General features: G+C 36.0%; 1 protein-coding gene across 1 annotated transcript in view; it reads right to left on the bottom strand.

Moving 5' to 3' along the window:
* cers4a (ceramide synthase 4a) overlaps nucleotides 1–22287 on the bottom strand; it is a 65284-nt gene that overhangs the window by 14961 nt on the left and 28036 nt on the right. Inside the window, exons 3-6 of the mRNA XM_062027779.1 lie at nucleotides 21758–21875; nucleotides 12917–13035; nucleotides 9765–9822; nucleotides 6539–6589 (exon numbers count right to left, since the gene is read on the bottom strand). Of these exons, the coding sequence (XP_061883763.1) occupies nucleotides 6539–6589; nucleotides 9765–9822; nucleotides 12917–13035; nucleotides 21758–21875 (346 nt within the window). The remainder of the gene's footprint in view (nucleotides 1–6538; nucleotides 6590–9764; nucleotides 9823–12916; nucleotides 13036–21757; nucleotides 21876–22287) is intronic.

Below are 22287 nucleotides of genomic sequence, written 5' to 3' on the forward strand. Positions count from 1 at the left end.
AGACAAATTGGGAACAGGTGGGTGCCATGATTGGGTATAAAAGTAGATTCCATGAAATGCTCAGTCATTCACAAACAAGGACGGGGCGAGGGTCACCACTTTGTCAACAAATGCCTGAGCAAATTGTTGAACAGTTTAAGAAAAACCTTTCTCAAGCAGCTATTGCAAGGAATTTAGGGATTTCACCATCTACGCTCCGTAATATCATCAAAGGGTTCAGAGAATCTGGAGAAATCACTGCACGTAAGCAGCTAAGCCCGTGACCTTCCATCCCTCAGGCTGTACTGCATCAACAAGCCACATCAGTGTGTAAAGGATATCACCACATGGGCTCAGGAACACTTCAGAAAACCACTGTCAGTAACTACAGTTGGTCGCTACATCTGTAAGTGCAAGTTAAAACTCTCCTATGCAAGGCGAAAACCGTTTATCAACAACACCCAGAAACGCCGTCTGCTTCGCTGGGCCTGAGCTCATCTAAGATGGACTGATACAAAGTGGAAAAGTGTTCTGTGGTCTGACGAGTCCACATTTCAAATTGTTTTTGGAAACTGTGGACGTCGTGTCCTCCGGACCAAAGAGGAAAAGAACCATCCGGATTGTTATAGGCGCAAAGTGTAAAAGGCAGCATGTGTGATGGTATGGGGGTGTATTAGTGCCCAAGACATGGGTAACTTACACATCTGTGAAGGCACCATTAATGCTGAAAGGTACATACAGGTTTTGGAGCAACATATGTTGCCATCCAAGCAACGTTACCATGGACGCCCCTGCTTATTTCAGCAAGACAATGGCAAGCCACATGTTACATCAACGTGGCTTCATAGTAAAAGAGTGCGGGTACTAGACTGGCCTGCCTGTAGTCCAGACCTGTCTCCCATTGAAAATGTGTGAAGCCTAAAATAGCAGAAGGGAGACCCCCGGACTGTTGAACAACTTAAGCTGTACATCAAGCAAGAACGGGAAAGAATTCCACCTGAGAAGCTTCAAAAATGTGTCTCCTCACTTCCCAAACGTTTACTGAGTGTTGTTAAAAGGAAAGGCCATGTAACACAGTGGTGAACATGCCCTTTCCCAACTACTTTGGCACGTGTTGCAGCCATTAAATTCTAAGTTAATTATTATTTGCAGAAAAAAAAAAAAAGTTGATGAGTTTGAACATCAAATATGTTGTCTTTGTAGCGCATTCAACTGAATATGGCTTGAAAAGGATTTGCAAATCATTGTATTCCGTTTATATTTACATCTAACACCATTTCCCAACTCATATGGAAACGGGGTTTGTATTATTCATACTACATTCTGTCAGCATTCCACTTCAACTTCAGCATTGCAGCATTCGCACGCAATTCCTTCAGGAATTGACTCATCTCGTTATTGTCATTATTTTTTGTAACAGTATCGGCGACACGGAAAATGGAGGGACAGATAAAAGAAGTAAGTGGTATCGACGTTAGATTGCCGTGAGGGATCAGTCAGTTCTTGTTACTCGCCAGCCAGCACGGAAAGCTAATAACCGCCGCGTGGATGACAGTTAAACACGCCTGCACGTCGACATTCCTGCAGGGTTCACCGCCTCAAACTGACAACGTTGAACGCCGCTTCCTGTATCGGCTCCTGCTCTTATTGTTGCAGCTTTTCCCTTTTCTGCCTCGGTGGACTTCCTGTCATTGTCCTGAGTGCAGCACCGTCTCCTAAGAGCTGTTTTGATTCAAGATAGTCCACAAACTCTCCTCTCTCGGAAACAGGGTTGTACGGTATACCAGTAAAGTACTAATTAACCAAAAACGGTACTATACTCTGTTTGAAAAAGCACCGCTTCGTGACATTGCCGGTTTTTACGAGCAGAGGAGCATGTTCGGCAGCGCACAATCACGGAGTACTTACACGCAGACACAGTGTGTAGACAGAAAAAGGATGCATTTTGGCTTAAAAAGTAAAGATAAAGGTGATCGCTAATCCTCGCCTCAATGGCGACGAATAAAGTGAGTTTCTTACAAGTACCGTTATCACTGGAGGACGAGGAATAGCTAAACATGCTCCACTACACACCGTAGGAGGATACAACCGCTAACAAATGTAAACAAATGCCAAGGGTCTACGCCTGACATCCACTGTAATGATACCTAGTACAATAGCGTATCTAGTCGATACTACAATGACTACATTGTGTCATGTCTGTGTGATCATGTTTTGTTTAAGTTATGTTCCGCTCGGTTTTGGACTCTTTTTAGTTCCTGCTTTTCACTCCCTTGTCTTGTTTCCATGGTTACCCGTTAGTTTCACCTGTTCCACGTTTGGACTCATTGTGCACTCTTGTTTGTCACCATAGCAACCCATTAGTTTCCACCTGTCCTCGCGACTCACGCAGCTGTCTTTAATCATGTCTTGACTATTTAACCCTGTAGTTGCCAGGCAGTCAGCCTGACACTCCTGACATTCGTCCGCAAGTAAGTTATTGTTTATTAAGGCCATAGTTAGCAAGTTTTGTTTTCTGTCCATAGTTTACGCCAAAGTGGTAGTTTTGTTTTTCATAGCCAAGTTTTTTTACCTCCGCTGTGAGCGCCTTTTGTTTATCGTTCCTTTTGAGTGTTAAAATTAAATATGTCTTCAACTTCACGCCATGTCCGCTCCAACTCTTATTGCATCTCGGGAAAACAAACCCGCCATAGTCCACATTTGATATTTGTTATCGTCACAAAATCTTTTTTCCTTTTTTTAAGTGTATATTATGTTTATAAACTTAGAAAATATGTCCCTGGACACATGAGGACTTTGAATATGACCAATGTATGATGCTGTAACTACTTGGTATCGGATGGATACCTAAATGTGTGGTATCATCCAAAACTAATGTAAAGTATCCAAACAAGAAAAGAATAAGTGATTATTACATTTTAACAGAAGTGTAGATAGAACATGTTAAAAGAGTAAGTAAGCAGATATTAACAGTAAATGAACAAGTGGATTAATAATCAATTTTTACAGTTTGTCCCTCATATTGTAGACAAAATAATAGGTGTATAAATGACACAATATGTTACTGCATATGACTAATTAGGAGTCTTTGTTTGTTTACTTACTACTAAAAGACAAGTTGTCTAGTATGTTCACTCTTTTATTTAAGGACTAAATGACAATAATAAACATATGTTTCATGTACTCTAAGATTTTTTGTTAATATAAAGCCAATAATGACATTTTTTTGTGGTCCCTTTTATTTAGAAAAAGTACCGAAAAGCATCAAAATACATTTTGGTACCGGTAGCAAAATATTGGTATATTATGTTTATAAAGTCAGTAAATACGTTCCTAGACACATGAGGACTTTGAATATGACCAATGTATGATGCTGTAACTACTTGGTATCGGATCGATACCTAAATGTGTGGTATCATCCAAAACTAATGTAAAGTATCAAAACAAGACAAGAATAAGTGATTATTACATTTTAACAGAAGTGTAGATAGAACATGTTAAAAGAGTATGTAAGCAGATATTAACAGTAAATGAACAAGTGGATTAGTAATCCATTTTTACAGTTTGTCCCTCATAATGTGTACAAAATAATAGGTGTATAAATGACACAATATGTTACTGCAGACTAATTAGGAGTCTTTGTTTGTTTACGTACTACTAAAAGACAAGTTGTCTAGTATGTTCACTATTTTATTTAAGGACTAAATGACAATAATAAACATATGTTTCATGTACCCTAAGATTTTTTGTTCTAATAAAGCCAATAATGACATTTTTTGTGGTCCCTTTTATTTAGAAAAACTACCGATAAGTATCAAAATACATTTTGGTACCGGTAGCAAAATATTGGTATATTATGTTTATAAAGTCAGTAAATACGTCCCTGGACACATGAGGACTTTGAATATGACCAATGTATGATCCTGTAACTACTTGGTATCGGATCGATACCTAAATGTGTGGTATCATCCAAAACTAATGTAAAGTATCCAAACAAGAGAAGAATAAGTGATTATTACATTTTAACAGAAGTGTAGATAGAACATGTTAAAACAGAAAACAGTGCGACACCTACCCTTCACATCAGTATTTCTTAACCATATTATTATTGGTTTATTAGGTATTATATTTTCTTGTATGATCCTGTAACTACTTGGTATCGGATCGATACCTAAATTTGTGGTGTCATCCAAAACTAATGTAAAGTATCAAAACAAGAGAAGAATAAGTGATTATTACATTTGAACAGAAGTGTAGATAGAACATGTTAAAAGAGTATGTAAGCAGATATTAACAGTAAATGAACAAGTGGATTAATAATCAATTTTTACAGTTTGTCCCTCATACTGTAATAGGTGTATAAATGACACAATATGTTATTGCATACATCAGCAGACTAATTAGGAGTCTTTGTTTGTTTACTTACTACTAAAAGACAAGTTGTCTAGTATGTTGACTATTTTATTTAAGGACTAAATGACAATAATAAACATATGTTTCATGTACCCTAAGATTTTTTGTTCAAATAAAGCCAATAATGACATTTTTTGTGGTCCCTTTTATTTAGAAAAACTACCGAAAAGTATCAAAATACATTTTCGTACCGGTAGCAAAATATTGGTATATTATGTTTATAAAGTCAGTAAATACGTCCCTGGACACATGAGGACTTTGAATATGACCAATGTATGATGCTGTAACTACTTGGTATCAGATCGATACCTAAATGTGTGGTATCATCCAAAACTAATGTAAAGTATCAAAACAAGAGAAGAATACGTGATTATTACATTTTAACAGAAGTGTAGATAGAACATGTTAAAACAGAAAACAGTGCGACACCTACCCTTCACATCAGTATTTTTTAACCATATTATTATTGGTTTATTAGGTATTATATTTTCTTGTATGATCCTGTAACTACTTGGTATCGGATCGATACCCAAATGTGTGGTATCGTCCAAAACTAATGTAAAGTATCAAAGAAGAGAAGAATAAGTGATTATTACATTTGAACAGAAGTGTAGATAGAACATGTTAAAAGAGTATGTAAGTAGATATGAACAGTAAATGAACAAGTGGATTAATAATCCATTTTTACAGCTTGTCCCTCATAATGTGTACAGAATAATAGGTGTATAAATGACACAATATGTTACTGCAGACTAATTAGGAGTCTTTGTTTGTTTACTTACTACTAAAAGACAAGTTGTCTAGTATGTTGACTATTTTATTTAAGGACTAAATGACAATAATAAACATATGTTCCATGTACCCTAAGATTTTTTGTTCTAATAAAGCCAATAATGACATTTTTTTGTGGTCCCTTTTATTTAGAAAAAGTACCGAAAAGTATCAAAATACATTTTGGTACCGGTAGCAAAATATTGGTATATTATGTTTATAAAGTCAGTAAATATGTCCCTGGACACATGAGGACTTTGAATATGACCAATGTATGATCCTGTAACTACTTGGTATCAGATCGATACCTAAATGTGTGGTATCATCCAAAACTAATGTAAAGTATCAAAACAAGAGAAGAATAAGTGATTATTACATTTTAACAGAAGTGTAGATAGAACATGTTAAAACAGAAAACAGTGCAACACCTACCCTTCACATCAGTATTTTTTAACCATATTATTATTGGTTTATTAGGTATTATATTTTCTTGTATGATCCTGTAACTACTTGGTATCGGATCGATACCCAAATGTGTGGTATCGTCCAAAACTAATGTAAAGTATCAAAAAAGAGAAGAATAAGTGATTATTACATTTGAACAGAAGTGTAGATAGAACATGTTGAAACAGAAAATAAGCAGATATTAACAGTAAATGAACAAGTGGATTAATAATCCATTTTTACAGTTTGTCCCTAATACTGTAATAGGTGTATAAATGACACAATATGTTATTGCATACATCAGCAGACTAATTAGGAGTCTTTGTTTGTTTACTTACTACTAAAAGACAAGTTGTCTAGTATGTTCACTATTTTATTTAAGGACTAAATGACAATAATAAACATATCTTTCATGTACCCTAAGATTTTTTGTTCAAATAAAGCCAATAATGACATTTTTTTGTGGTCCCTTTTATTTAGAAAAAGTACCGAAAAGTATCAAAATACATTTTGGTACCGGTAGCAAAATATTGGTATATTATGTTTATAAAGTCAGTAAATACGTGGTATCGTCCAAAACTAATGTAAAGTATCAAAGAAGAGAAGAATAAGTGATTATTACATTTGAACAGAAGTGTAGATAGAACATGTTAAAAGAGTATGTAAACAGATATTAACAGTAAATGAACAAGTGGATTAATAATCAATTTTTACAGTTTGTCCCTCATAATGTGTACAAAATAATAGGTGTATAAATGACACAATATGTTACTGCAGACTAATTAGGAGTCTTTGTTTGTTTACTTACTACTAAAAGACTAGTTGTCTAGTATGTTCACTATTTTATTTAAGGACTAAACGAAATTGAAATCTGGGGGGGGGGGGTCAATCCCGTACTTGTCCACTGAAATGGACGATCTTACGTTCTCACCTGTCTGGGAAAGCCGTGCCAGCACGCTGTGCAGTCCCACAGCCAGGGAGTCTGGAAGGTGAGCAGACACAAAGATGAGTCTTCACAACAAAATAAATGTAGTCGTGGCAACATTAGTGAAACGACTATGTTTATTATTTATTCTCATAGTTTGCAGTGGTGTTTATTCTCGGAGAGCTTCGTTGTCTGCCAGGGCAAAACTACAATAGCAAACAATCGTCACATGACTAGGTCTTGAAAGGTCAGATTAAAAGGTTCTGGACCTCATTAGATTAGTTCATTTTTAAAATGTTTATATTGGATTTTTAAAATAAATGGCTGTTGTCAGGTTCAAACACTGATGACATCTATTAAACAACACAAGAAGCAAGGAATTTGTCATGATCTGTGGCCCGGATCATGTTTTTGTTATTTTCTGTTAGTTTTGGACTCCCTTAGTTCCTGTTGTTGTGCACCCTTGACTTTGTTTAGTTACCTTGGCTACTTATTATTTTCACCTGCCTCTGGTTGGTGTTCGGGACGCTCACTTGTTCCCCGAGCGCTAATCAGAGGCATTATTTAAAGTCGGGCCGGCTTCTTTCTGTTACACGCGGGGGGGGTCGCAGCTTGCTGCGAGGTTCGTTCCCCCAGGGATGCAAACGGACCACACCGGACAGGACGTGCAGGTAGGAACATGATTTATTCTTCGAAACTCAAAGAAGTACCAAAAACAGAAATCAAGCCGAAGTAACAACGTGCAGATCGCACTGGAAGCTAAGGCTACCACTTAGCATAGACTAGAAGACAAGGAATACTCACTAGGCAGGTTGCGTGGAGCAAAACAAAGAAGCCAGACCGACTGACCGGCAAAGGCAGGCTTAAATAATGCCTCTGATTAGTGCTCGGGGAACAGGTGAGCATCCCGAACACCAATCAGAGGCAGGTGAAAATAATAAGTAGCCAAGGTAACGAAACAAACTCAAGGGTGCACAACAACAGGAGCTAAGGGAGTCCAAAACTAACAGAAAATAACCAAAAGTATTAAACAGAGACAGAATTAAATTTGGCTCAATGAGGAGAAACGTGTAGACCTGTACCATTTTACAGTGTCCCATCACACTCTGACGAAAGATTTATTTGGACTCTCCCTGATTACATGGCAACAGCTGTTTCGAAAGGGACCGGGGGTCGTAAACAGCCGCTGCCTTTGGTTACAAAACACTTCAAAGAAAAGGTGCCTGGAGGGGGGGGGGGGGGGTCAGGTCCTGCTTCCTCTCCGCTTTGTAGACCTCGGGTCAAAGACAAAATCTTCCCGTGGATTACAATACATCAAAGAAACCGACACCTTCATGTCGCTTCCCATCCTACACAGTGGAATTTTGACAAGCCTTTTGATCGGTAAGATCAAAGACAGCTTTTTGTCCGCTCGCCGGGAACTCATTGAAACACAAAGTTTTGTGATAACGTAGATGCAATTATTCTGACAGCTTTCTCATCAGTGCTATGTTGACATTATTATTAATATTGATACTGTTGTTGTTGTTATTCATTTTTGTTTGACTACTTTTGGATTGTTTTGTGTCCCCTCAATTGCTCTGATTGCTATTCTGAATGTTGCTGGGTTTGGTTTTGGAATTGGATTATTTTGTTGGACTGATTAATAATTATAACCAAAAAAAAAATTGTGATTGATTGAGAAGTTTATTAACATCTTAAAGAATTGAATCGGAGACACTCTCCCCGACCATCTTAGAGCACCACTTGCCTATCTGTTTTTTTATCCAGTGCTTTCATGCTTTTATTTCTATTTTTATCTGTTTCTTTTTTATCTAGAGTTTGTCTAGGCCAGGGGTCACCAACCTTTTTGAAAGCAAGAGCTACTTCTTGGGTGCTGATTAATGCGAAGGGCTACCAGTTTGATACACACTTCAATAAATTGCCAGAAATAGCCAATTTGCTCAATTTACCTTTAATGTTATTATTAATAATTAATGATATTTACACTTAATTGAACGGTTTAAAAGAGGACAAAACACTAAAAAAAAAGACAATTACATTTTGAAACATAGTTTATCTTCAATTTCGACTCTTTAAAATTCAAAATCCAACCGAAAAAAAGAAGAGAAAAACTAGGTAATTCCAATCTTTTTGAAAAAAATTTAAAAAAGAATTTATGGAACATCATTAGTAATTCTTCCTGATTAAGATTAATTTTAGAAATTTGATGACATATTATAAATAGGTTAAAATCCAATTTACACTTTGTTAGAATATATAACAAATTGGACCAAGCTATATTTCTAACAAAGACAAATCATTATTTCTTCTAGATTTTCCAGAACAAAATTTTTAAAAGAAATTCAAAAGACTTTGAAATAAGATTTAAATTTGATTCTACAGATTTTCTAGATTTGCCAGAATAATTTTTTTGAATTTTAATCATAATAAGTTTGAAGAAATATTTCACAAATATTCTTCGTCGAAAAAACAGAAGCTAAAATGAAGAATTAAATTAAAATGTATTTATTATTCTTTACAATAATAAATTTTTTTTTTACTTGAACATTGATTTAAATTGTCAGGAAAGAAGAGGAAGGAATTTAAAAGGTAAAAAAGGTATATGTGTTTAAAAATCCTAAAATCATTTTTAAGGTTGTATATTTTCTCTAAAATTGTCTTTCTGAAAGTTATAAGAAGCAAAGAAAAAAAATTAATGAATTTATTTAAACAAGTGAAGACCAAGTCTTTAAAATATTTTCTTGGATTTTCAAATTCTATTTGAGTTTTGTCTCTCTTAGAATTAAAAATGTCAGGCAAAGCGAGACCAGCTTGCTAGTAAATAAATAAAATTTAAAAAATAGAGGCAGCTCACTGGTAAGTGCTGCTATTTGAGCTATTTTTAGAACAGGCCAGCGGGCTACTCATCTGGTCCTTACGGGCTACCTGGTGCCCGCGGGCACCGCGTTGGTGACCCCTGGTCTAGTGTTTTTCATGTTTTCATTTCTATTTTAATTTTCTATTATATATTCTAACTTTCTATTATTATTTTTTTTTTTAATACTTTGTAGCACTTTGAGATTTTAACAAATGTAAAGTGCGTTACAAATTCATTATTATTATTATTTATTCATCCATGTAATGCTTTAAAAAAAGTTAAATGGATGGCACAAAAAGCCAAAAGGCTTGTTTCCTTTGTGGTGCATCAACTAGTGAGGTGGTTGTTGATGAAGGAAGTAAAGGGACTTACATCGATCAAAGATCCCAGCCCGGCAGTGAAAGCCACCAGGTAGAAAACAAACCGCCAGCTGCAACAACAAACACACCCAATTAGCTCCGAAGATATTTGACAGAATAATAATGTTATGATTTTGCCTTCATACACCGATACTATGGATTTGAAACCTGTGTGATTATTGATTTAAAAAAAAAAAAGCATTTACCATTCGGAAATTATAGCTACGGATATACAATACAGGCCATAAGTGTGGACACACCTTCTTCTCATTTTATGTGTTTTCTTTATTGTCATGACTATTTACATTGTAGATTGTCACATCAAAACTATGAATGAACACATGTGGAGTTATGTACTTAACAAAAAAAAGGTGAAATGACTGAAAACGTGTTTTGTATTCAAGTTTCTTCAAAATAGCCACCCTTTGCTCTGATGACTGCTTTGCACACTCTTGGCATTCTCTCCATGAGCTGAAATGGTTTTCACTTCACAGGTGTGCTCGGACCATTTTTCTCTAGTGATATTTGTACAATATTCTAGAAGTATAAAAGTCAAATAAAAAAGTGACGTTTTTAACAACATTAGCCCGAAATTCAGAATTTATTCTGGTATTTATTTATTTTTTTTAAACTAAAATCCTAAGTTTCATCCTTTCATTTTTCTATATTATTGTAACCCTCCTTTATTCTTCCATACTAGCCTGACATTCAGAAGAAAAGTTTCTTGTAATAAGTTTAATTTATGCTGGCAATTATGACTTAAATTAATCACATTTATTCTACTTGTAATATTTCTCTTTTATTCTGGTAATCATGACTATTTGCTTAAAATACAACAAAAAAAAGTATATTTTACTAGTATAATTTTCCTTTATTGTAGTAATTACAACCTTAATTTCCAACAATTATAAGGTTGTTCTTCCTTGTAAATTAGTCCAGTAATTATGACTTTATTCCCCTAAAATCAGACCATTTTTTTCTAGGAACATATACCTTATTCAAGAAATTATGACCTTATTTGCCTAAAATAATAAAATTGTATTTTAGGTGCGTCCAAACTTTTGGCTTGTACTGTAAGTTCAGGGCAAAAGTTTGGACACACCTTCTTCTCATTTCATGAGTTTTCTTTATTTTCATGACTATTTACATTGTAGATTGTCACATCAAAACTATGAATGAACACATGTGGAGTTATGGACTTAACTAAAAAAAAGGTGAAATAACCAAAAACATGTTTTATATTCTAGTTTCTTCAAAATAGCCACCCTTTGCTCTGATGACTGCTTTGCACATTCTTGGCATTCTCTCCATGAGCTGAAATAGTTTTCACTTCACAGGTGTGCTCGAACCATTTTTCTCTAGTGATATTTGTACAATATTCTAGAAGTATTAAAGTCAAATAAAAAAGTGACGTTTTTAACAACATTAGCCCGAAATTCAGAATTTATTCTGGTATTTCTTTTTTTTTTTTTTAAACTAAAATCCAAAGTTTCATCCTTTTATTTTTCTATATTATTGTAACCCTCCTTTATTCTTCCATACTAGCCTGACATTCAGAAGAAAAGTTTCTTGTAATAAGTTTAATTTATGCTGGCAATTATGACTTAAATTAACCACAGTTTTTCTACTTGTAATATTTCTCTTTTATTCTGCTAATTATGACTATTTGCCTAAAATCCTAAAAAAAAAAAAAAAAATCTAGTATAATTTCTACTTTATTGTAATAGTTACAACCTTAATTTCCAACAATTATAAGGTTGTTCTTCCTCGTAAATTAATCCAGTAATTATGACTTTATTCCCCTAAAATCAGACCATTATTTTCTAGGAACATATACCTTATTCAAGAAATTATGACTGTCTTATGACTTTAGACTGTAATATTGTTGAATTGTTACGTATGTCTAGCTTGTGCGCTATGGCGTGCTTAGCTGTTGTGTAGCTGCAAGCTCCTAGCAGCCTATAGCCTAGCATGTTTACCTTTTTTTGTAAACGACTTGACTAAAAGAGAATAAATTGTGTGCTTACTGGAGGACATTTCCATGTTTTGCACAAGCAAACACGCTGCATGACTGCTTGTATCGCACATGATATCGCACATTTTACATGTCGATCCTAGTAAGTAATATGCAACTATAATTATTCGATACTTGTTATATTGACAAATGTGCTGTTTTAGACTGTAATATTGTTCAATTGTTACGTATGTCTAGCTTGTGCCCTACTGCGTGCTTAGCTGTTGTGTAGCTGCAAGCTCCTAGCAGCCTATAGCCTAGCATGTTTACCTTTTTTTGTAAACGACTTGACTAAAAGAGAAGAAATTGTGTGCTTACTGGAGGACATTTCCATGTTTTGCACAAGCAAACACGCTGCATGACTGCTTGTATCGCACATGATGTCGCACATTTTACATGTCGATCCTAGTAAGTAATATGCAACTATAATTATTCGATACTTGTTAAATTGACAAATGTGCTGTTTTAGACTGCAATATTTTTCTATTTTTACGTATGTCTAGCTTGTGCGCTATTGCGTGCTTAGCTGTTGTGTATCTGCAAGCTCCTAGCAGCCTATAGCCTAGCATGTTTACCTTTTTTGTAAATTACTTGTCTAATAGAGAAGAAATTGTGTGCTTACTGGAGGACATTTCCATGTTTTGCACGAGCAAACATGCGGCAAGACTGCTCGTATCGCACATGATATCGCACATTTTACATGTAAATCCGATACTTGCTTTTTTTGCTGATATCAAAGCAGTATTTGATAGCAATATTGTTTCGGGACACCCTTTATATAGATAAATAGATAGACTTTTATCCATCCCACAATGGGAAATGTATATGTTTACATTTCAGGTTTTATAAACAGTAAGAGAAGTAAAACGTATTGAAAAAATACAAATTAGTACTAAATAATAAATAATAAGATTGCACTATGTATACATAAAAATTCAACCAAAAAACACGATCTTAGTAGGTTAACAGTCCTGAGAAGCAGGAAGTTACCTTACTAACTTACTACATCCCTAGAAAAATGTGATCCGGCTACATTTGATGCAACATTTGTAGGAAGTCTGAAGGCCAATTCAATCCTTTCCTTTCTCGCCCGTCTCGTGTTTCAAATCCACCGCGGTGATGACGCAGGAGAGGACCCGATTAAAACCCACCTGGCCTCGCAGAACTTTTTGGTGTTGGTGGGTCGGTCCTGGTTTCGCCTGTGCCTGAACCAGGTGAGGACCTGTGCCTGGGAGAGTCCACACTGCTTCCCTAGGAAGGCCACTTCACTCTGCGGGGGAACAAACACGCCATTAAAGCATCCCAGCAGGCACCAGACATTGAGCCAACGTTGATTATACGTACGTGTCCTTTAAAACGGACTCTGAAACAGCGTTGCAAAATAGTTGTATTTGTAAATTGAGACAACGTTGGATCCACGTTGTTGTTGGGAAAATGACCAAATTTCAATGATCAAATCAATTTCAGAACCCAACATTGATTATTGATTGATTGATTGAAACTTTTATTAGTAGATTGCACAGTACAGTACATATTCCGTACAATTGACCACTAAATGGTAACACCCTAATAAGTTTTTCAACTTGTTTAAGTCGGGGTCCACTTAAATTGATTCATGATACAGATATATACTATCAGATATATACTATCATCATAATACAGTCATCACACAAGATAATCATCAGAGTATATACATTGAATTATTTACATTACCGGTATTTACAATCCGGGGTGTGGGATATGGAGGGGGTGGGGGTTAGGTTTGGTTGTTATCATCACTTCAGTCATCAACAATTGCATCATCTGAGAAATGGACATTGAAACAGTGTAGGTCTGACTTGGTAGGATATGTACAGCAAGTAGTGGACATAGAGAGAGAGAGAGATCAGAAAGTATAAGAAAAAGTGTCTACATTTGATTATTTACATTTGATTATTAACAATCCGGGACAGTGTTAGTTTAGGGTTGAAGTTGCTTGGAGGTGTTCTTTTAGTGCGGTTTTGGAGGAGGATAGAGATGCCCTTTCTTTTACACCTGTTGGGAGTGCATTCCATATTGTTGTGGCATAGAAGGAGAATGAGTTAAGACTAGAGATGTCCGATAATATCGGCCTGCCGATACTATCGGCCGATATATGCGTTAAAATGTAATATCGGAAATTATCGGTATCGTTTTTTTTATTATCGGTATCGTTTTTTTTGTTTTGTTTTTGTTTTTTTTTTAATTTAAATTTTTTTTTATTTTTATTTTTTATTTTTTAAATTAAATCAACATAAAAAACACAATATACACTTACAATTAGTGCACCAACCCAAAATACCTGCCTCCCCCATTTACACTCATTCACACAAAAGGGTTGTTTCTTTCTGTTATTAATATTCTGCTTCCTACGTTATATATCAATATATATCAATACAGTCTGCAAGGGATACAGTCCGTAAGCACACATGATTGTGCGTGCTGCTGCTCCACTAATAGTACTAACCTTTAACAGTTAATTTTACAAATTTTCATTCATTACTAGTTTCTATGTAACTGTTTTTATATTGTTGTACTTTCTTTTTTATTCAAGAAAATGTTTTTAATTTATTTATCTTATTTTACTAATTTTTTTAAAAAGTACCTTATCTTCACCATACCTGGTTGTCCAAATTAGGCATAATAATGTGTTAATTCCACGACTGCATATATCGGTTGATATCGGTATCGGTTGATACCGGTCTCGGTAATTAAAGAGTTGGAGAATATCGGATATCGGCAAAAAGCCATTATCGGACATCCCTAGTTAAGACCTTTGTTAGTTCGGAATCTGGGTTTAACGTGGTTAGTGGAGCTCCCCCTGGTGTTGTGGTTATGGCGGTCATTTACGTTAAGGAAGTAGTTTGACATGTACTTCGGTATCAGGGAGGTGTAGTGGATTTTATAGACTAGGCTCAGTGCAAGTTGTGTAACTCTGTCCTCCACCTTGAGCCAGCCCACTTTGGAGAAGTGGGTAGGAGTGAGGTGGGATCTGGGGTGGAGGTCTAGAAGTAATCTGACTAGCTTGTTCTGGGATGTTTGGAGTTTAGATTTGAGGGTTTTGGAGGTGCTAGGGTACCAGGAGGTGCATGCGTAATCGAAAAAGGGTTGAACGAGAGTTCCCGCTAGAATCTTCATGGTGCTTTTGTTGACCAGAGAGGAGATTCTGTAGAGAAATCTTGTTCGTTGGTTGACCTTTTTGATTACCTTGGTTGCCATTTTATCACAGGAAAGATGAACCTCTAGAATGGAACCTAGGTAGGTGACCTCATCTTTCCTGGTGATAACAATGTCACCCACTTTCATAGTATATAACGTCGTCAAAGAGCATGTTGTTTCAACGTTGTATTTGGGTTGGAAAATATTGGTTGGAGAATGACCAAATTTCAACGGTCAAATCAACGTCAGAACCCAACATTGAATAAACGTTGTCAAAAAGCATGTTGTTTCAACGTTATGTTTGAGTTGTCGAATTTTGGTTGAGAAATGAAAAAATTTCAATGGTCGAATCAACGTCAGAACCCAACATTGATTAAATCTTGTCAAAAAGTATGTTGTTTCAACGTTGGATTTGTGTTGTAGAATATTGGCTGGAAAATGACCAAAGTTCAATGGTCAAATCAACGTCAGAACCAAACATTGGTTAAACTATGTCAAAAAAGCATATTGTTTCAACGTCATATTTAGGTTGGGAAATGACCAAATTTCAATGGTCAAATCAACGTCAGAACCCAACATTAGTTAAACGTTGTATTTGTGTTGTAGAATATTGGTCGGAGAATGACCGAAAATTTCAATGGTCAAATCAACGTCACAACCTGACATTGATTAAACATGGTCAAAAAGCATGTTGTTTCAACGTTATATTTGGGCTGGGAAATGACCAAAATTCAATGGTCAAATCAACGTCAGAACCCAACATTGGTTAAACGTTGTCAAAAAGCATGTTGTTTCAACGTTATTTTTTATGTCGTTGAATATTGGCTGGAAAATGACCACATTTCAATGGTCAAATCAACGTCAGAACCCAACATTGATTAAACGTTGTCAAAAAACATGTTGTTTCAACGTTGTATTTGGGTTGGGAAATGACCACATTTCAATGGTCAAATCAACGTCAGAATCCAACATTGATTAAACGTCGTCAAAAAGCATGTTTTTTCAACGTTATATTTGGGTTGGGGAATGACCAAAATTCAATGGTCAAATCAACGTCAGAACCCAACATTGGTTAAACGTTGTCAAAAAACATGTTGTTTCAACGTTATTTTTTGTGTCGTTGAATATTGGCTGGAAAATGACCAAATTTCAATGGTCAAATCAACGTCAGAACCCAACATTGATTAAACGTTGTCAAAAAGCATGTTGTTTCAATGTTGTATTTGAGTTGGAAAATATTGGTTGGAGAATGACCAAATTTCAAGAGTCAAATCAACGTCAGAACCCAACATTGATTAAACGTTGTATTTGTGTTGTAGAATATTGGTTGAAAAATGACCAAATTTCAATGATCAAATCAACGTCAGAACCTGACATTGATTAAACGTGGTCAAAAAGCATGTTGTTTCAACGTTGTATTTGGGTCGGAAAATATTGGTTGGGAAATGACCAAAATTCAGAACCAAACATTGATTAAACGTTGTCAAAAAGCATGTTGTTTCAACGTCATACTTGGGTTGGGAAATGACCAAATTTCAATGGTCAAATCAACGTCAGAACCCAACATTGATTAAACGTTGTCAAAGAGCATGTTGTTTCAACGTTGTATTTGTGTTATAAAATATTAGTTGGAAAATGACCAAAATTCAATGGTCAAATCAACGTCAGAATCTGACATTGATTAAACGTTGTCAAAAAGCATGTTTTTTCAACGTTATATTTGGGTTGGGAAATGACCAAAATTCAATGGTCAAATCAATGTCAGAACCCAACATTGGTTAAACGTTGTCAAAAAACATTGTTGTTTCAACGATATTTTTTGTGTCGTTGAATATTGGCTGGAAAATGACCAAATTTCAATGGTCAAATCAACGTCAGAACCCAACATTGATTAAACGTTGTCAAAAAGCATGTTGTTTCAACGTTGTATTTGGGTTGGGAAATGACCAAAACTCAACGGTCAAATCAACGTCACAACCCAACATTGATTAAACGTTGTCAAAAAGCATGTTGTTTCAACGTTGTATTTGTGTTATAAAATATTAGTTGGAAAATGACCACAAATCAATAGTCAAATCAACGTCACAACCCAACATTGAGCAAACGTTGTCAATAAGTCTGTTGTTTCAACGTCAGAGTTGTGTTGGAAATTATTGGTTGCAGAATGACCAAATTTCAATGGTCAAATCAACGTCAGAACCCAACATTGATTAAACGTTGTCAAAAAGCATGTTGTTTCAACTTTATGTTTGAGTTGTCGAATTTTGGTTGGGAAATGACCAAATTTCAATGGTCAAATCAACGTCAGAACCCAACATTGATTAAACGTTGTCAAAATAGCATATTATTTCAACGTCATATTTAGGTTGGGAAATGACCAAAATTCAATGGTCAAATCTACATCAGAACCCAACATTGATTAAACGTTGTCAAAAAGCATGTTGTTTCAATGTTGTATTTGGGTTGGAAAATATAGGTTGGGAAATGACCAAAATTCAATGGTAAAATCAACGTCAGAACCCAACATTGATTAAACGTTGTCAAAAAGCATGTTGTTTCAACGTTGTATTTGGGTTGGAAAATTATTGGTTGGGAAATGACCAAAATTCCGAACCAAACATTGATTAAACGTTGTCAAAAAGCATGTTGTTTCAACATTGTATTTGGGTTGGAAAATATAGGTTGGGAAATGACCAAAATTCAACGGTCAAATCAACGTCAGAACCCAACATTGAATTAACGATGTAAAAAAGCATGTTGTTTCAACATTGTATTTGGGTTGGAAAATATAGGTTGGGAAATGACCAAAATTCAACGGTCAAATCAACGTCAGAACCCAACATTGATTAAACGTTGTCAAAAAGCATGTTGTTTCAACGTTGTATTTGTGTGGTAGAATATTGGTTGGGAAATGACCAAAATTCAACGGTCAAATCAATGTCAGAACCCAACATTGATTAAACGTTGTCAAAAAGCATGTTGTTTCAACGTTGTATTTGGGTTGGAAAATATAGGTTGGGAAATGACCAAAACTCAACGGTCAAATCAACGTCAGAACCCAACATTGAATAAACGTTGTCAAAAAGCATTTTGTTTCAACGTTATGTTTGAGTTGTCGAATTTTGGTTGGGAAATGACCAAAATTCAATGGTCAAATCAACGTCAGAACCCAACATTGATTAAACGTTGTCAAAAAGCATGTTGTTTCAACGTCGTATTTGAGTTGCTCCACATCAGGACCTAATTCAACACGCTCTCAACATTGTTTCAATGTCTACTGGGATGTTAAGTATAATCCCGGCTCATTATGCAAGGCAGCAATTATTCCACCTTGTCGGCTGACATTTCTGTTGCCGTCTGATTAGAGGAGATGCCAATGAGAACCAGGTCCTGCTCAGCAACATAGTGTTCACCTTCATGATACAGTTTGATACCACACTCCTGGTGGCTGCACATCAGTGCTTGTCTGCACTTGAACTTTGATGTTGAAACAAGGGCGGAGATGCAACCTGTCTGAAACTCAAACTGGTCCGTCCACTCCAGCGTTTCTGTCTTTATTACCAAAGCTAGTTTTTGCCACTTCGTTTATGTACTTAGCTACCGTATTTTTCGGAGTATAAGTCGCACCCAGGGCCGGCCCGTGGCATAGGCCGTATAGGCAAATGCTAAGGGCGCCGTCCATCAGGGGGCGCCACGTCAGTGCCACAAATGTTGGAGAAAAAAAAGAAGAAAAAAAAAAGTTGGTACTATTATTTCTAAATACAAAAAATAATCCCACGTTAATTAAAATGCAAAGTAAAGCCTATTTAATAGAAATATTATTTGTTACAACCCTCCCCCCGCACAGTGCGCCCCATCCCTTCCCGTATCATGACTCTTTTTGGACGTCACCACATCCAAAAAATCAACACAAGATGTCAAAACGGCCAAAACTGTCAGGTGCCCAGGGAAGAAAAAATAGAAAAGAAGAGGAGGAGAAACGAGAAAAAGACAGAGGTAGCAGGTAGGTAACGTTAGCCTACATGAAATGATTTGTCTGTTACAGAATGTGATAGTAACCTGGCTTTTTAGCATTAAGCTAATGTTACATGATTCTGCAATTGCTAATCAATAAATAGCTAGTTCTGTTTTAACGTCGGGTTAATATTGTGGAGGGTGCTAAATTGTTATGGAAAATAATAATGTAACGTTAGGTAATTACAGTACTCCCACCTTACATTCCTCAGGGACATTTGTATTAGATCTTTTAAGCAGGTGTTTTTTGTTTACATTGTTATTGCCTTCTGGTTAGCTAATATTTGCCCTGCAGGTAATAGTCACTTTTCCACCCCTTTATATATTAGGTATAGTTGTAAGCCTAGTTGTTAAAGTGCACATCATTAATGTTAATTAAGCAATATCACATGAGAGGGAATGCTGTTTTTTAATTTGAGCACTGCTGTGATTCGGTTAAAGATAATCATAACATAATATTGTCATATAATATGTTAATTTGCTTTCTTTAAGTAAAAAAAAAAGGTCAAAGACAAAGCTATTCGGTTTCTTGTGAGTATATACACTTCACTGCCGATGTGGGGGGGCGCCACCTAAAATCTTGCCAGATTGGTTAGGGCCAGGCCTGGTCGCACCGGCCGAAAATGCATAACAAAGAAGGAAAAAAACATATATAAGTCGCACTGGAGTATAAGTCGCATTTTTTGGGGAAATGTATTTGATAAAAGCCAACACCAAGAATAGACATTTGAAAGGCAATTTAAAATGTCTAAAGAATAGTGAACAACAGGCTGAATAAGTGTACGTTATATGAAGCATAAATAACCAACTGGTATGTTAACGTAACATATTATGGTAAGAGTCATTCAAATAACTATAACATATAGAACATGCTATACGTTTACCAAACAATCTGTCACTCCTAATCGCTAAATCCCATGAAATCTTATACGTCTAGTCTCTTACGTCTAGAGATAAATAATATTATTTGATATTTTACGCTAATGTGGTAATCATTTCACACATAAGTCGCTCCTGAGTATAAGTCGCACTATGAAAAAAACTGCGACTTATAGTCCGAAAAACACGGTACATTTTTTATCTTTGAATTTTGTGAACGGAATTTTTTTTTTTTTTTTTACATCAAATGATGCTGACAACGAACAAAAATAGTGAGCAAACTTTGTGTGTTTAAAAATTCAGTTTATAAAAAAAAAAATCAGAGTAAAAAAATGTCAGCGCAAGCTGCTATTGAAGCTTTAGCGGTTAGCATCTTGTGTCATCATGTTTTGTTTTTTTTAGCACGCTTAGTTATTCCTTTTCCTCTGGTCAAACAGGAATAACGATACTCGGAATAAACGCACCGTAAATTCCGGACTGTAAGCCGCTATTTTGTTTCCTTCACTTTGCACCCCGCGGCTTATAAAACGGTGCATTTCATTTATGTATCTTTTTTTCCTTGCTAACTGCCATCATGTCCTGTGTTCAATAGTTTCAAAACACCCCAAGTAGAGCACTGAAATGCTGTTATTGTTTGTGCTATGGCGCCATCTTTTGGACAAGTTTGCCCACTGCAGATCCTGCGAACTGAAACTCAAACCGAAAGTAAAAACCATCCATGGTTTCTGCTCAAAAGGATTCCTTATTCGTCACTCCGAGCAACGTTTTTAAGTTTTACAATGTAACTAAAACAATTCCTACTTACTAAACCGTCCCGTGTGTGATGTCTGTAGGAGTGTTTTCATGCTCATGTGTACGCGCTATCGTAACGTAATCGAGCCAGCGTCGTTAGCATTAGCTCATATGCTAACACGTTGACGAGTGTCTGTGTTAGTATTATTAATTTACAATAACATTCTTTTTGTATTGTTTCAGTTTCACAAATTCCTCGGTAAATTCACCAAAACGTCACCGTGGAGTTATTGAGTCTGTTTAGCTGATAGCGGGTCCATGACCATGACTTCTGTTTTGTTTGATCAGCCGTTTTCTGCCTTGTTACAGACACCGTTTGGAAATTATTAAGATATGTAAATAAACATTTACAGAATATTTATGTGTAAATAACTAATTTCACAACGTATATATCAACCATCAATTAATCAATGGTTACTTATATAGCCCTAAATCACGAGTGTCTCAAATATATATATATTATTATATTATTATTATACATATATTAGTCGCATATATCTGCAACTAATGTATGGAAACATTTTTTTTAATTTAAAAATGTTGTGGGTGCAGCTTATATAGCGGTGTGCTCTATAGTCCGGAAATGAATATGCTATTATTATTGGGGTTTTTTTATGCCCTATCGAAAATAAGGAGCAGGATAAAACTATTTTATTTTAAATGCAACCTTCCTCTGATTATAATCCCTCCGCTATCAAGGCAGAAAGGAAATGTAAACAAAATATCAAAATGAAACACTTAACAATAAGCTCATGAAGTGAAAATCCAAAATATGTAAGAAATGCGTAATAAAGTGCAAGAAAATAGTGAGAAAATGTAAACATGGAGAGCTATTTTCTGCAGGGTTAGTGGCAGGAGGTTACAGCTGTGCTCTAAAGGGTGAGCACTGCTAAGGTGGTGTGGTATTAGCGGTCACTTACAGACCACATTGGTCTGACTACGGTCCCTTTTGGAAAAAAATCCCCAAACTTTCCTTCAACAATTTCTTGGAAACCATGAAGATAATTACATTTTTCGGTTTGAAAAAAAAAAAAAAGATTTTACAAGGATGATACAAGGATGAAAAAAAAGTTGAAAACCCCAAAATATAAGAAGGGAACATGTTGATAACCAAGGTGAGGATCACATACTTGTGACGGCTGCCGCGAGTTCTGTTCATAGAAGGTCTCCAGCTTGGGAACGGGTGCGGCTCGGATCCGAATCCGGTCCTTCACGCCTAAACGTTTGCCTAAGGGGACGGCGATGGCCCTGGGAGGAGGACACACGGGAGAGACAGGAACCCTCTTTAATATTCATGACATCAACAGCTGATCTCCGTGTGTGTGTCACACGCACAATGGCGGGGGGGACAATGTTGTGTGTAACACTACCTTGTCATCCTGACACAGGCAAGGTGGTGACTTACTGAGAAGGTCAAGAAAGCACACGGTCTCTGGTTACGTGACACACCTCAGCATCTAATTGGGCGTCTGCACGTCTGTGTCATGACACAGTCCATGATACACTCCATGACACACTCCATGACACACTCCGTGACACACCACATGACACACTCCGTGACACACTACATGACACAGTCCATGACACAGTACATGACACAGTACATGACACAGTCCATGACACATTTCCATGACACAATACATGACACACTACATGATAC

Source organism: Entelurus aequoreus, linkage group LG19 (genome assembly GCF_033978785.1).
Source record: "Entelurus aequoreus isolate RoL-2023_Sb linkage group LG19, RoL_Eaeq_v1.1, whole genome shotgun sequence".
In the NCBI taxonomy this organism is placed as follows: Eukaryota; Metazoa; Chordata; class Actinopteri; order Syngnathiformes; family Syngnathidae; genus Entelurus; species Entelurus aequoreus.